At 42.3% G+C, this 17343-nt stretch overlaps 1 protein-coding gene across 4 annotated transcripts in view; it reads left to right on the forward strand.

Annotated features, from left to right (window-relative positions):
* Positions 1 to 1629: 1629 nt before the first annotated feature.
* CREM (cAMP responsive element modulator) overlaps positions 1630 to 17343 on the forward strand; it is an 85821-nt gene continuing 70107 nt past the window's right edge. For all 4 annotated transcript variants that reach the window (XM_074984990.1, XM_074984993.1, XM_074984989.1 and 1 more), the window contains exons 1-2: positions 1630 to 1756; positions 14012 to 14135. In XM_074984990.1, coding sequence (XP_074841091.1) covers positions 14016 to 14135 — 120 coding nt within the window. In that variant the 5' untranslated portion in view covers positions 1630 to 1756; positions 14012 to 14015. The remainder of the gene's footprint in view (positions 1757 to 14011; positions 14136 to 17343) is intronic.

Genomic DNA, 17343 nt, shown 5'->3' on the forward strand with positions numbered 1-17343 from the left:
CTGACCAACCCTCCTCCTTCATCCAGGCTTGGGACTGGCATGGAGCTCACAGTGGCTTCATGGTGGAGTTTATAAACACTTGAGTCTTGAATATTACACCTGGCATTCTGCAGTTCTTGGAGACAGAAAAACACTAACCTAGTTCTCTTCCTTTCTTTCATTTATGCCCTTAAAGTTTTATACATTGGGTTATTTGTACTTATTGGTGTCCATTAGCATACTGTCTGAGCCCTTCACAATCTGTACTGTTTTTATCTTCCCAGTACTCCTGTAAAATAGGGAACTATTGTCCCTATTTTATTGAGGTTCAGAAAGAAATTGTCTAACTTATTCCAAGGCATTTTATTTTGAACCTGGTGTCCAAATAAGTACTTAATTTGAACGCCCTTGTAGCCCTTGTACCATGAAGGTTACATGGCATGAAACACTGTGCTCGAAAAAGCCCTGCTGTACAATGTATCCCAAAATAGAAACAATAGTGTAGCCTTAGCCTAAGTGCATCTAAAACCATCCGCTGGTGGACTCAAACCTAGGACTGCTAGAGCTCAATGTATGAGACTCTGCAGTTAGATCTAAAAGTCATTTGTCTCTCAGTTAACGATGTGATGGAGACTTATTCTTTTCCTCTGTAAGTAGTCTATGTGCTGCTACGTGGGACAGTGAACCACATCCCACTTGAGTGAATTCCACATCATTTGGTTCAAGGCAGAAAGAACATTAACATTAGTACTAGTCTCTCTTTTGTCTATTAGCAACTTTCTGATACACTGTACTAACATTTTTGGGATTTTTAAATTTTTTTAAAAAAACCTAAACAAAAACATTTTTTGGCATTAGAGTCTGAATTACAGGATAATTTTGTCTTGGTATACAAATCTATCCCACAAGCGTATCCCTGAACAGGTCGCTAAACCTCTCACTGCCGTGACCTCTGTACTGAGGTATCTTCAGATGGAAGAAATACGTAAGTGCACTCTGTTAATGTGTCTTCCATGGAAATTAGAGCACTGCTCAGACACACGAAGAGGGTTCAGTGATATAGAAAGACGGTGGCTCGTTGCTGCCCCCAGAGAATACTTCAGGGTGTTGACACCTGAGATAAGAGTTTACGTGTATTTTACAGAATAATAACTGTAGCAAAGTCACAGAAACCAGCAGGAAACTGGGCAGGTATAAAACCCCACGGCCTTGACTCAAACACTTTGTCTTTGCCAGTGGGGCTGGCGCCCACCGCTACATCCGTCCCAATTCCTGTGTGTTGGATGGGCCCCGGGCCTGGCTAACAGGGAACCCATTAAGGCTCTTTGGACTGCTCGCATCCCACGTGGTATCCGTGCCACTGGGAACGGGAAGGGATGGGGATTAGGCCCCGGACGAGCACATAACACCTCTCCTCAGACAGCTGAGTGCACCGTTCAAACACACCCCACCCGACCGAAACGGGGAGCCCGGAAGGAACAAGACGTCTCCTTCCCGCAACCAATCAGATGCCGACCCGATGACCCCGTGCGGCGGTTGGCGAGGGCCGGCCGTTAGGTCTCGTTTGTAACCAATCGGCGCTGGCGACTACGGCAGCCTCGGTCGTGGCTCCTCCTCCTGTGCCCGCTGCGTCTGAGAGCCACCGCAGACGCCATTTTCTCAGCGTACCCGCGGCGGCGCGGCTGCATCAGTGCTGACGTGGAGGCGACGTGAGACTCCGCCCGGCCCTAACCGCTCCCACCCCCCTGTGACGGGGGCGCCACGTAGAGGGTGTCGGGTGAGTGCGGGAGGGGGCGGGGACGCGTGTGTGCCCAGCCCGACCCCCTGCGGGTCTGGCGCCGGGAGAGGGGAAAGCTCAGTGGCGGAGGTGGCCGAGGGGACAACAAGGGTGGGGGAGGAGAGGCCGAGGGAGCGGCTGCCTTTGCTGCATGTCTTGAGAAACGCGGCTGCCACGTGCCCCTGGTCTCTGATTGTCAGAGGCTGGAGATGGATGACAGGAGACAAATCGCTTGATCTTTCTTTGCGGAACACCCCTCTGGGGCACCTGGCGCTGGCCCCTGTTGGCAGACAGGCTGCTGGGCTGGATGGACCTTCGGTTTGACCCAGTATGGCCGTTCTTATGAGTTCAGTTCCTCCTGGGGTTTGGCTGGAGGGGGTCGTTTCCGCAGCCACCTGCCCTTCCTTAGAGGCTGCCTTCTGGGCCGCTGCAGCCAGGCTGTTTGCTGGCTGCCCGTGAGCAGAGCCTGTCACCAGCAGGCAGTGTGTGTTCTGTCTCCCGGCAGTGGGACGCTCAGCTTGCAGCACCTGGGGAGGTGGACGCCGCTCTACTCTCTCGGCCTTTCCCCAGGGCGTCTGGGGCGGCTGCAGGTGGGCTGGCCCAAGGGGTGGGGATGCTATGGCACCCAGTGCCGAGGTGTGTAGGCAAATTGAGGTGCAACCGTGCAAGCCCCAAAGCAGTGGCTGAGTCTGGAGTCCAACCATGATACAGGGAGGGGAGTGAGGCAGAGCAAGTTCACAAACACTTGCAGGCTAGAGCAGGAAGTGCCTCAGCAAGGCAGGGGGCGTGTGCTGTCTCCAGACCAGCTTGCTGAGCTAGTCACAGAGAAGTGTTGCTGGATGCCGCTGCAGCTCTGCTGATGTAACAGCTATAGCGGAGACTCTTATTGCAGTGAGCAACGAAGTTAGGTCAATCAATGGAAGAAAATTTCCACTGACCTAGCTTCATTTACACTGTGGGGAGAGGGAGGGGTATGTCAGTCTGCTGTGTCACACAGATGCAGGAGTGAGTTGGGAGGTGGTGTGCAAAAGTGGGTTGGGGGGGTCCATGCAGCTGGACATATGTTCCAACCAGAGCTTCAGAATAAATTATAATCTTAGCTACACTGTAATTGTAAATAGGGCTCCAGATTGTTCTTTTGACCCAGCTGTGGCGTGCCTGAAAATCACAGTCGACCTACTTGATTTCTCTTAGCTGTAGTATTCTGTGAGCAGATGTGTCCCTTGAGTCATATATCAGCTTACCTGTTCTCTAATACCAATGGAGTTTTTAACTTTTTTTTTGCCGAGACTGTTAGATTCCTCAGACAAAAGAGAGGAAGGAAAAGTGTGGAAAAATCTTGGAAGATAGAAGATGAAAAATGGGGACTGCTACTAATAATGGAAATTTAATCTGGGAATTCATATATTGGTATGAAATAAGTAAAATGGTTCAATTACTTAGACAGAGTTGCAAGCAGAGAGTTTGCATAATAAACACATGTTCCTGAACACTGTTCCATCCTGTTCATAAAGGTTTGGTAGTTGGCCTGAAGAAAAAATAACAGCCTTGAAATTCATGAAAAGTGGATTCTGAGTTTCCTTTCTGCAACTTTACTTCAAAACAAGTCCTTACTCTCTAGGAATGAAGTTTACATGATGTGTAGCCCAGAAGCATAAAACCCTTAATGTGTAACACCTATCGAAGGTTTGAAAGATTTGCAGGGGTCAGATGAATGATGCATGCAGTCAGTCACTAGTTAAATTGGTCAATTACAGATTATCTGCCCTTAATTTAGTAGCAGTGTCTTTACTACTGAGCAAGTTTATTTGATAATTTATATATTCTTATGTCATAAAAGTGTATTAGAATAAACTAATTATCTTATAATGGTTCTGTGTATTGAATGAAGGTATCAGATGCTCCAGTTCTTGTTGAATTCTGGAGCAGTTTCATTACTGGTTATGCAGCGAAATCTTATCAATAGATATAAAAGATTTATTTTTATTTATAAGTATTTCAAAATTAGAAACAGTTTGCCACTATTTTTCTCAGAAGTATTTTTTTAATGCTTAGAGAGCAAAGCTTGTTTTTTCAGTCTCTGGTGGGGGCAAGTGGGAAGTTTTTTAAAATAGATTTGTGTCTCCAAAGTCGAGTGGCCTCCACCTATCTTGACTCACATGATTAAACTCTGCAAAGATGCAGAATTTGCATTTGGATCATTCAGTCCATGATCTACAAACATGGTCTGTGGTACAAAGTGGATATCCACAAATTTGCAGGGCTCTTACACATGGTCACTTTTTCCTTCTAGCTGTGTCTGCTTTCATTTGGCTTTTTTGCCAGTCAGTGCTGCTGTTTTGGCTTATAAGGCAAATGGTTCCTGGTGGAATGAATTTTCTGGCTGTGAGATTCCTTTTGGGAGAAGCGGTAGAAGAAGATTTCTTGTGCGTCTTTTTTTTTTTTTCCATCTGTCTGACGTCTTTACTGACACTGTTTTCAAGCTATTTCTTCATATAGGATTGATTGCCAGTGACATTCCTAATGCACTGACATTTCTCATTACTTGACATAGAATGTCCATATCCCTTAGTTAGCTCTGATGAGGTCAATGAATGAATCACAATACATATAATTTTAATATGCTTTCAAATGGTAAAGGCATTTCTGTTGAGGATTTCAGATTTCCTAACAGTTTGAGAAAGCTAAGTAAAGGTTAGAACTCCCTGGTCTGGCACCCTAGGGACCTGAGGGATACTGAACCAGAGAGTTTGACAAACCAGGGAGGTCATTGTTTCCCTGCTGCCCTGTGTCACTGCTCCTCGACTCCTCCTTAGGCTGTTGGCCCACTGCTGGCCATCAGTCCCAGCCACTTGGCTGTGCTCCTGGCCCAACAGGGGTCGCAGCTGCTGGCTTCCCTGCCACTAGCTTGGCTTTGGCTTCCTAGCCAGGGCTCCCATCTGTGTCCCACAGCTGCTGTCAGCTTTTCTGCTTCTGATCTGGCTCTGGCAGGGACTGCTGCCTGCAGCTCCCTGGCCACAACCAGCTTCCTAGCCTCCATAAGTCCCCTGCTGCCAACCCAGCTCAGAATCTCTGGCTGCTCCTGGCTTCCCTTCTTCTGGCCTGTCTGTGGTTGTGGCTCCCTGGCTGCTGCCAGCCTAGCAAGGACTTGGATCTCTATATGTCAGAGGTTCAACCTGTCCTCGATATTAAACAGTGAAGACACATAAGCACATTTACAAATGCAGAGTATACCTGTCTCTTAAACACTGAAAAATCTTTATTTTTTTGGACATGCAATAAGTAAGTTATTACCTCATTAATGAGACAGAGCCAGTTGGCATGTGTTTCCTGCCAGCACTGTGATTTTTTTCCCTTACCTTCTGTAAGCAAAAAAACCCCAAACATAAACTTGCCTTATTTTAAATGAGAGAATATATTTTCAATCACATTTGATAGAAGTGCAGATATATAACTTGTGCATTTTAAGATAAAAATCGTGCCTAACTAGTATCATTGTGTTGCCATTTAACTTTTTTGAAAGATAGTGAGCAACTGTGATTAAAAATGTAATAATTCTATTAATATTTAATGTCAACGTAAATCTCATGATATAGTGCTGATTTGTAATTAAATAAGCTTTATCTGAAATAAAGCTTTGTGCAATTTTTGAGTTTAGGGTTAAGTTCCATATGCAAGGCCTGTAAAGTTATGATTCGAAAGGTCAGCCTTCCTTAAACAGACTTTATTGTTTCTGATTGTCAAGACAACATGATTTCTTTCATTAAAATGAGCTGAGTTGCTTGCTGTGTATATATAGCTAACAGTTTCATTACTCATGGATCCTTTAATGCTTTTTTACAAAGATCATTGGATGAAATAAGGGGCATAAGATGGATATTATTTTTATTATCGTAATATTTAGGAGCCCTAGCCATGAACTAAGAAAAACTTCCTGAACTGTGGGTCAGGGCCCAAAAGTGGGTCTCAACCCCATTTTAATGGAGTCTCCAAGGCTGATGTGGATGCTGAGTTCCAGCAAGTCTGAAGCCCTATTGCCTAGGGCTAAGGTTACATGATCCGCACCCAGGGCAGAAGCCCTTGGGCTTTAGTTTTGGCTCTGCTGCTACAAATAAATTTGTAGTTTTTAAGGTGCCACAGAACTCCTCATTGTTTCAATGATACTTAGAGCAACAGAAAATGATATTTAGCAGGTAACTGTAACTATCCTTTCATCAAAGCAAGAAAAATGCTGTATTTCTAACTAATGGATCTGTGTTTCCAGACTTAATAATAAATCATGTTCAAAGCAATAAACTAGTAAAATTGGAGAAATGTCAGTTTCCACAACATGACAGATGTTCCTTGCCATAAGAAGCCAATGGTACATTTTCAGTGGGATGGGGGTAAAATGAGTAATTTTAACCAAAATTTAATCTCAGACAATATTGGATATGAACTCTGAAGTGGGATTTTTGAGCTACACCAGGTACAATAATCAAGGTTTTATTCTTAATTGCAGAAGAAAGTTTTAATGACTATGTTGCTAATGCATATTGATTACATTATTGATCTTGTTATTTCAATTGTCTTGATTTATGCATGTTGGTTTGGATGTACATATTAAACAGCTAGTGTCTTCACAGCTGAGTCTCTAGAGTCATAGATTATTTCTTACCTAAATGGTTGCCTATTACTGTGTTGGGTATGTGCATACAAAGTACAATAATTCAGGAAGATACCCTTCTACACATGCTGCAAGAAGCAGTGGCTGGATGCAGTAGGAGCTCTTTGGAATAGCCTGTGAATCATTCCAGAATTGCTTCTATAGAAAGTTATGCACTCTCCTCTGAATAAATCCTTGGTGCATACTGAGTACCCATGCCCTCAATAGCTTGAGATTTTTGACAGCACAATTATTTTAGCATTATTTTGGGGGAAAGGAACACAGGAGAACAAGCAGGAATGCTGGAGGTACCTTCTAGATATATATTAAACACTATCAAAACAAAAAAGCAGTAGAGTAGCACTTTAAAGACTAACAAAATAATTTATTAGGTGAGCTTTCGTGGGACAGGCCTACTTCTTCTACCCATAGCCATATCAGAACAGACTCCATATTTAAGGCACAGAGAACCAAAAATAGTAATCAAGGTTGACAAATCAGAAAAAAAAATATCAAGGTGAGCAAATCAGAGAGTAGAGGGGTAGATGGTGGTGGTCAAGAATTAGATTAAGCCAAGTATGCAAAAGAGCCCCTATAATGACCCAGAAAATTCGCATCCTATTTCAAACCACGTGTTAATGTGTCTAATTAAATATTAAATACTGTATTTTTATTAATTGAATTACAACTGCTGTTGAACTATTAGAACAAAATATTTTTTCTAATAAACTAATAAAAGATAGAATACTCTAATACATTCTTCATGGTGTATTCATTGACCGCATTTGGAAACAAGCTAGTGTGAGATGAGCTTTATTTTAAGAGTGTATGAATGATAGAATTCAAGGAGACAGTTTTAACCATGAAAGCTGTAAATCTTTCAAGACTTCATTACTAAGAGACATACTACAATCTGAGATCAATACAGGGGCTTCAGATACAAGGAAGCAGGGCACTTTTGTGTATCTAGTCAAGATGGCATTCTTAGAGATGCAAAATTATCTGTAATTCTGTTTCTCTAATTATATTTTTCTCGCTCAAATAATGTATCAGAGAGCACTGAGATACCAGGAGTTCGTCTGTGCATTAAAAATAAGTATGAGTACTGCAGAGGCCTCAAAGCCATTGTAATATGGAGTTCCTGTCTGTCTTGCATAGAATCATCGAATACTAGAACTGCCAGGGATGCCAAGAGGTCATCAAGTCCAGTCCCCTGCACTCACAGTGGAACTGAGCACCATCTAGACCATCCTTGACAGATGTTTATCTAACTTGTTGTTAAATGTCTTCTGTGATGGAGGTTCCACAATCTTCCTAGGCAATTTATTCCAGTACTTAATCACCCTGACAGGAAGGTTTTTCTTATGTCCAACCTAAACCTCCCATGCTGCAGTTAAGCCCCTTGCTTCTTGTCCTGTCGTTGGAAGTTAAGGAGAATAGATTTTCTCCCTCTTTCTTTTAAGACCCTTTTAGGTACTTGAAAGCTGTTATGTCTCCTTTCAGTCTTTCCCAAACTAAACAAATCTAATTACTTCAGTTGTTCTTCATAGGTCATGTTTTCTAGACCTTGAATCATTTGTGTTATGCTTCGCTGGATCATTTCCAGCATGCCCACATTTTTCCTGAAATATGGTGCCAAAACTGGATACAATACTCCAGGTGAGGCTTAATCAGCATAAAGTAGAGCAGAAGAATTACTTCTCATACCTTTCTTACAACACTCCTGTTAATGCATCCCAAAATGATATTTGCCTTTTTTTTTTTTGTTTTGTTCTGTGCAACAGTGTCACACTGTTGACTCATACTTAGCTTGTGGTCCACCATGAGCCCTAGATCCCTTTCTGCAGTACTCCTTCCTAGGGATTCGCTTCCCATTTTGCATATGTGAAACTGACTGTTCCTAAGTGAACGTTTGTTCACTTTACATTTGTCCTTATTGAATTTCATGCCATGTACCTCACACCATTTCTCCAGTTTGTCTTGTGCATTTTGATTTATAATCCAGTCCTTCAAACCACTGTCATCCGTTCCCAGCCTAGTACCATCCACAAACCTTATGAACATATTGTCTTTGCCTGTAATAATGATAATAAAGTCATGTGAGAGTGTATCATGTCTGCCACTTCCCCTTATCCACAAAGCTTGTTATCTTACCAGAGAAAGCTATCAGGTTGCTTTCCCATGATTTGTTCATGACAAACCCATGCTAATTGTTACTTATAACCATATTGTCTTTTAGATGTTTGCAAATGAATTCCTTAATTATTTGCTTCATTATCTTTCCTGGCACAGAAGTTAAGCTAACTGGTCTGTAGTTTGCTGGGTTGTCCTTATTTCCTAGTTTATGTATGGTCAATATATTTGCTCTTTTCCAATTGTCTGGAATCTCTCCCATCTTCCATGACTTTTCAAAATTGATAGCTGATGGTCAGAAGCCTCCTCAGTCAATTTCTTGCCTGTTCTAGGATGCATTTCATCAGGCCCTGGTGACTTGAAGACATGTAACTTGTCCAAGTAAACTTTAACTGGTTCTTTTTCCTAATTTAATTTCTGAATCTATTGCCTTTTCTCCAGCATTCATTATTGTAGGTGTCTGTAGCCAGACATGAACCCCCCATTTGGCCTTTTCTTCTTCTCCCCCCACCACTGGGAGAGACAGAGAGAGAAACAAGCAGGGGAGACAGGTAGCCTTTGATGTCCTGGGAACGCAGGTGTGCTGTCTCGCCCAGCCCCTCTACTATACACAAAAACCAGACGGTGAATGGGCTAGCTAATGGCCGCCCTTCTGGCTGATCTCGGTAATTGACACGCCTGATCACTTCCCCAGGAAGAACGGGGAACCCCCGCCCATCACCTCCAAAGGTGCCCAATTGTCCACAATTCACAGGTGCAAATTGAGCCTTGTACCTTCCCTGGGAAACCTGGGGTTCAAAAACATTCCTCCCTATTGGCCACTTGAGACCAGGAAGAAGCCTCTGTGACAAAAGGGGTATAAAAAGGGTTTGGCAGCCCACCCCCCTTTGAGTTTCAATCACCAACACCTGCTGGCCAGGTCTGGAATTAACTCCCAAGACTGGGGACGCCTGGTTCGTATCTACTTCTTCCCGAGGGATTGAGAGAGAGATTCTGGGTCACACCGGATCTAGGAGGCAGGGGTAAGAATTACACCTGTATTACACTTCTTTCCTATAGGAATTGAGGGAAAGACTCTGGTTCCACCAGGTCTAAGAGGCAGGGGTGAAAATCACACCTGCAACTTGCCTTTCTTGTGTACACATTACTTGTATTAGTTTAAGCTAGCTAGTTTATCTAAAACTTTTCTTAAGTTAAATTGTGTTGTTTCCCTTTTAAAACCGCGGGTACTAACTGTTTTGGGCTATAAACTGCTAAAAACCATTAGCCTGTCACTCAAACCATGGGAAGCCCGTACCTTATCTTTAAACCCCGTTTACCCCTTTGATCTATTAGAACAGTGCGATCCTCCACTATCTTTTACACAGAACTGTAGAAAATCATTATCTTGTCTATCAAACCACAGGGGGTCCTTACCTTACCTTAATTGGCAAGCTGCGGTCAGCAATTACCTTCTGTAAACATTAGTAACCACGAGAAAAACCATTATCCTGTCACTCACTCAGCGGCCATCTTGCTTTCATTCATAAATTGAGCGGTCAGTTTAAAACCCCCTTTTACATGCGGCAGCCGCTTCTGTTGTAAAATGGCTGCCAGCGGTTTCCTATTAACTGTTAGTAAAGTTATAAACAAAAATTCACAATTGTGGTACTTTGATCACTTGTCTGAGTTAAATTGTTTCCATGTTTGTATAAATAAAAAGTAACTGTTAAAGCCTCTCTAAGTGTAATTTTCTTCTTGCTGCTGTACCCGAACTAAACACAAACCAAAGAACCCAGCCTGCCCTGGCTGCTTAGTATAGCTGCTGGTGTGGCATCATCCCCTTTGCCCCACCAGACCTTTAGCTGGCACCTGGGCATCGGCTCACAGTGTCCCATCACCATCAATCTTCTTGTTGAGTACCTCTTTCATTTCCACAATTTCTGTTACTGTTTTTCTCTCTTCATTGAGTAATGGACCTACCCTGTCCTTGGTCTTCCTCTTGCTGCTAATATATTTGGAGAATATTTTCTTGTTACCCTTTATGTCTTTAGTTAGTTTGAGCTCATTTTGTGCCTTTGCCTTTCTATTTTTGCCCCTACATACTGGTGTTATTTGTTTGTACTTTGAGCTAGTTTCCACTCTTAATAGGGTTCCTTTTTAATTTTTAGATCATTAAAGATCTCCTGCTGAACCCATGGCAGTCTCTTGCTGTACTTATCTTTTCTATCCAGTGGAACAGTAAGCTCTTGCACCTTTAATAATGTCACTTTGAAAAACTGCTGAATGTCTTCAGTTGTTTTTCCTCATAGTTTTGCTTCCCATGGGACTGTACCAACTCCTAAGTTTGCTAAAGTCTTTTTTCTTTAAATCTATTGTCTTCATTTTGCTGTTCTCCCTTGTACCATTTACAATCATGAACTCTGTCATTTCACAATTAGTTTCACTCAGGCTTCCTTCTACTTTCAACCCGTTCCTCCCAAATTGTTAAAATCACACGTACAACAGCATTCCCCCTGTAGGTTTCTCCATCTTTTGAGACAAATAATCTCCAGTACATTCCAAGAACTTGTTGGATAACCTGTGCCATGCTGTATTACTTTCCCAACAGATGTGTGGATAGTTGAAGTCCCCCATCATTGCCAAGTCCTGTGCTTTAAGTAATTTTGTTAGTTGTTTAAAAAAAGCCTTACCCATCCTGGTTCAGAGGTCTGCAACCTGTGGCTCTAGGGCTGCATGTGGATCTTGAAGGACTTCGTGACATTTGACACCATAATTGCAAAGTTAGAAAGACACAAACAAAAAGCTCTTCTGAATTATTTTTGATAAACAGTGAAGGGCTAAAATCCCAAAATGAACAACTCATATCTAAATAGCAAATAATATCTGATCTCAAGATGTTGAATAACTCCGCCTGTTGTCCTCCAGAGAGAGGCTACGTCTACATTAGAAGCATCTGTATACAGAAGTTACTGTTGGAAGAGGTGGTCTGACAAAAATTCTGTCGACAGATTGTGTCTACATATAAAAGCAGATCAATTTTTGATCTGCTCTGTCAACAAAAGAAACCCCTGGAGGGTCTGCACAGCTGTCGACAAAACACATTATGTGTGTGTAGAAGCTCCATGAGTTTTGTCTACGAAATCCCAGTTTTGTATATAAAACTCTATAGACGTAGCCACAGAAGGTTCAGCAGTGAAAGTTAGGAAGACAGTTGTACAAACATTACATGTAAACTGTGAGGAAATAGAATATGTAAAAAGTTTGTGAAGATCCTGCAGTAAACACATATCTTATTATAAATCATTGTGTTTACACTGTTCTTAAAATAGGGATTACAAAAACTATGGTTTGACATTATTTATTAAGGGCCGTATTGTATTCACATACATTACCGTTCTTGAATTAGTGAGTGTTCTATCCAGCTGGAAAAAATAGCTCTTCTTGCTATTTCGGTTGCTGACCCCAGTCTTAAATCATCTGTTATAGACCCTTACCATGATATCTTTCTTTTTTACACTACTTTTAACCTTATCCAGAGATTATCAATAAGTCTCTCTCCTATGACCATCTCAACCTCAGTCCAGATGTATACATTTTTAATATATAAAGCAACACCTCCTTTTTTTCCCCTGCCTGTCCTTCCTGAGGAAGCTGTACTCTTGTATTCCAGTTCTGTACAGTATTATCCCACCAAGTCTCTCTGATACAAACTGTGTCATACTTACATTTATTTACTAGCATTTCAAGTTCTTCTTACTCATTCCCCACACTTCTTTCATTTGTGTACAGACAACTAACATACGCATTTGATTATTGCCTCCACCCCAGGCCCCATTTTTCCTTGGTTCTCTTTTTACCCTGGACATTGCAGCCCATGCTTCTCACACCCACCCCACAATTACTGACCCATCTCCCAGGTCTTCATTTTTTTCCATGATACCCGCAGACCCAAGAGTAGGAACCCATTATGTCTTTACAGAGGTATCCTCATATTGTCAAAAAATAAGAACAATAAATAGGTGATTTTCCTTTCCTTGTGTGGTCTTTTTCTTAGGCATTTCCTACAATATTAAGTATATGTTGCCATATGTTTGAACATCTCTCTTTCAGTGTCTCACTTCTACATCCTGCCGTGAAGGCTGTATAATGTTTTTGAGATTGGTTTGTTGCTGTGGTAATGATTATGATGTCACAACTTCAACATCACAATTACACTGCAGTGTTCAGTAGGAGAGAAAGTGAGCTGAGGAAAACACCTCTTGTTTTAAGCACTTTCACATTCCATTATGAGCAAGTGTGTCAAGAAATATAATGGGAAAACAACTGTAAGGTAATTATGTTTTTGTGTAGCTGATATATTTAAAAGATTTCTCCACCTGCAGAATCAGTTTGTTTCAATTGACGGATGTAACTTACCCAAGCTTAGGTTTAGTATTTCTAGGATATAAAATGTTTTTGAAATATTACAAAACAGTTGCTCACACCAATTTAAAAATCAAGTACTAAACATCTGTACTTTGTTTAAAAAATATCCATTCAGTGTCTCAAATATAAGCTCTTCAAGTTTGAAATTACTCTGTTGGCAAAAGAGACGAAAGAATATAACCATAATTATTTTTGTCTAAAGGAGGATATTTCAACTTAGTGTGACAGAACAATAGGATTTATGAATAATACTTCTGTCAGCACTCTTCAGATGACTCAATATTTTAATAATCTCATACTCTCTGTACTGTAACAGTGGCTAACTTAGATAAGAATGGATGGCAGTTATATTTTCATCACAAAAAAATTTACAGGTGGTAATCTAGAATAAATATTCACTTGTTAGGTACAATCTTGTGGATCTGATTGTGTCCATTTCAGGATACATAGTATCATGACTGTTTAACTTAGCTGAATAAAAACAAGCGGAACATTTCTAAACAATTCTTCCTAGGCATAAAATTGTTTCGTCCACCTGTATAGTGAATCATGCACTACAGTTTCTTTTATAGACCTCTCTGAATAAATAATTGCTAGATATTTCTTCCTTAGGGTTCCTCCGAGTGGCCTACTTCTTTTTCCCAGTTAACTCTTCTCTTCCTTAGTTTCCCCTCATTTTAATGTTCTTTCCATTTCTTTACCAGCAACATGGAAAGCCTGGAAAGGTTTCTTTCTGAAATCAGCAGTGCTAGCTAGTATCTGGACATACTGGTTTCTAGAGAAAAGCAGCTTTGGTTTCCTTGTTCAGTGCTGGGAGTATTGCCTACACAGTGCATCTAGTTCCTGCTAACCAAGGGAGTAAACTTGATACCTAATTTATGAGTCATGCAAGGCAACACTTTCTGCTACTAGAATACTGTTGGTTTGCTCTTTGATAAGATAAAATTGGTGAAATGGTAAAACTGAGGGGATATTGGGCATTGAGGAGACAAATAATTTAATATAATAGAAATAAATAACCCAGCTTCCGGCCTGAATTCATTTCCTTGCACTATATTATTTATTTTTAGACAAATGACCATGGATATGGTTGAATCCCAGCAGGATGGAAGTGCAACAGATTTGGTGACAGAGAGCGACGCTGTTGGCATACAAAATCAGCCAAGCCAAAGTCAGCTCCCCCCGATAGCTCAGGTAATTTGACATGCATGAAGCTGAGAAAAACAAGTGAAAATGAGAATTTATAATTGTAACTGGCATTTAGAACTACAGAGAAGTATCATTTAGGTGAATATGATACTTACGTAGTTCAAAATTAAACACCTTTTTCTTTTATCAGTCTTTTGCTCTTAAAGTAGCAAACCCAATAAAGATACAGTCCCAAATAATGACTACTTTGTTATGGATGTGACAGTATAAGGACCACAGTTAATACAGCATGTTACTTGAGGTAATTCAAAGAGGTAACACTTAAATAATTTCTCAGGGCAGTACTCTAGTGGTGTGCAACCCATGGGTTGGAACCCGCTGGGAAGTTGCAGATGTCTTCCTGAGGGGGTCGCACTCCAGAACTAGCTGTGGATCTGAGTGTTTCAGCTGCTGACTCCTCTCGTGGCTCTGGAGGCTGCCATCACTTAAACAAAAACCACAGTTAAAACTAGATTTAGTGTTTTGTTTCAGTGACAGCAGCTTCAAGATCCACAAGAAGAGTCAGTGGTAGAAAGGAGCCCCAGAAGAGGAAGCCACCAGGGCAAGGAGCCTCCCGTGCTGCACACAGGGGAAAGAGAGCTGAGGGGGGAAGGGTGGCAGAGCCTGCCCTGCTGGAGCTGCGCTGAGGAGGCAGTGGCAGGGGGGAGCAGTGGGGACAAGTGGTGGCCAGGGAGGAACAGTGTGCGGAGCTTGTCATTTCAGTCAGGTAAAAACTGGGGGTGGATTGTGGGTTTGGGGTTGATATAGAGTAAAGCATGGGGATGGTGGTGGGTTTGGGGCTCAAGTGGGGAAAAGCTTGGGTACAGGAGGGTAGACTTGGGGGCTGAGGTGGGTAAAACCTGGAGATGGGGGTAACTTAATTTTCTAACTGGTACAAATCATTGTGTGCTTTGTGTGTGTACTGATCTTAAAACAGGGCTGGCAAAAAGTATGGTTTGATGTTATTTATTAAGGACTGTTTTGTATTCACATGAATTGAAGCTCTTGAAGTTCTGATTTTTGTAACTGAATTTGAGAAAAATGGCTCTTCTCGCTATTTTGGGGGTTGTGCCACAAGTGCAATAAAATATGGGGATTGTGGTTGAAAAAAGCTTGTGCAGCACTGTGGTACTGCAGTGGAAACCACTTAGATGGTCCTTCCCTGTTCTTTGAAGTATTGCTATATAATTATCTGATAATGCTGTCCCATTAAATTGAGACACCTACAGGATTAGGAGGAAGAGATGAACCTCATGTGTGTTCTAAAAATGGAGACACTTGGTTCAGCAACTTAATGGGAGAAGATAATTTTGGTGTTTTCCCTGCACCCCACCCTTGTTTACTCAAACTAAGTGCAATCCTGCAGGTGAAAATTCTTAGAGCTGTTACCTGTGTTTTTTTCATTACAGACATGATGCTACTTTCTGGATTTTTAAAAGAAATTTTAGATATTTTCTGGAAAAGTATTGTGTTGGTTAATAGATTGGAGGTAACAATTAAAAATTTCAAACGTTGTTTTGATATATTAGGCAAGTGCCATAAAACCTGGAGATTTTTTAAAAGTAGGCACGATCTATATTAAAAGGAAAATATTACTTATATTTCAGTGTACTGGTCAGTATTTGTACCTTGATCCTTTGGGGTATTAGAATATTTCACTGCCCTTCAACTCCTACGGCTTTCCATCACACCAGGTTTTTGTTGTTGTTGTTGTTGTTGTTGTTTTTTCTTTTTGAATTCAGACAGTGCCTTCTGGCAATTTTATTCAAATACAGTTTATTGGTATAGTCCCAGTATGAGCAGGAAGCATTCCTGTGTTAGTCTCTGGCTCCTTGTGCCAAGTACAGTAAACCCTCGAGTTATGCTGGGTTGTTTTCCTGCAACTCCCGCATAACTCACATTTTCAGGCAAGTCGAGGGAAGATGGGAACCAGGCTGCAGCCTGATTCTGGCTCCCCTGGACTTTCAGGAGCCAGGAAATTGACCAGCCCTGGGCTGGCGAGTTTCATGGCTCCCTGCTGCTTGGGACCTGGAAACTGACCAGCCAGATGCTGGTCAGTTTCCTGGGTCCCCCCAAGCAGTGGGGAGCTGGGAACAAGGCAGCAGCACGGCTCCCTGTCCCCATCCCCTTGCAGAGCTGGGAAACTGATGAGGGCAGCAACCTTGGTCAGTTTCCTGGCTCCATGGTGTGGAGGGGAGCCAGGAACCAGGGGCAGCTCTGCAAGTGGAGGGGAGCTGGGAGCCCTGCTGCTGCCTGGTTCCCAGCTCCCTGCCCCTCTGAGGACTGGGAAGCCACTTCTTTCAGGTGGCAGCCAAGAATCAGGCTTCCGCCCCTGACAGGAGTAGTTTCCCCACTTCTGTCAGGAGCAGCAGTTTGATTCTTGGCTGCTGCTCCTGACAGGAGTGGGAAACCGCTCTTGTCAGGGATAGCAAGTGTCAGGCTGCTGCCTTGGACAGGAGTAGTTTCCCGGCTCCTGTTAGGGATGGCCACCTGACTCACAGCTGTTGCTCCTGACAGGAGGATTTCCCGCTCCTGTCGGGTGGCAGTTGAGTTAACCATTTCGAGGGTTTTACGGAGAGACTGTCCAGTTTGACCAATGTAAATTGCAGTGGGGCCTATATTCGATATCATGTGCCAGCAATGCCCCACTGCAATTTACATTGGTCAAACTGGACAGTTTCTCTGTAAAAGAATAAATGGACATATTATCAGACATCAGGAACGGTAATGTACAGAAGCCTGTGAGGGAACACTTCAGTCTCCCTGGACACTCAGTGGCAGATTTAAGGGTGACAGTTCTGAAACAAAAAAATTTTAAAAAGCAAATGGAGAGAGAAATCTCTAAGCTGCAATTTATTTGCAAATTTGACTCCATTCTCCATGGATTAAACAGAGACTGGGAGTGGCTCACAGCTTATAAAGGCACTGTGTCTGCTCTGGGTGCTAATAGCTCCCCATTAGATTCTGACAAAGGCGTATATCCCCCTGTCTGATCTGACTTGTTTTTTCCTCTTTTGATAAATACTGTTGATACTGGGCCATTTCCACCTTGCTGAATAGACCTTGTCAGCTCTGGCCCTCCCTCTTACTGGGACCCCACTCTTTAAATACCCCTCTGAAACCCGCCCCCGACTCATGCATCTAATGAAGCGGGTCTTTGCCCACGAAAGCTTATGCTCCAAAATATCTGTTAGTCTACAAGGTGCCACAAGAC

The sequence above is a fragment of the Carettochelys insculpta genome, chromosome 2 (genome assembly GCF_033958435.1).
Source record: "Carettochelys insculpta isolate YL-2023 chromosome 2, ASM3395843v1, whole genome shotgun sequence".
NCBI classification, from domain to species: domain Eukaryota; kingdom Metazoa; phylum Chordata; order Testudines; family Carettochelyidae; genus Carettochelys; species Carettochelys insculpta.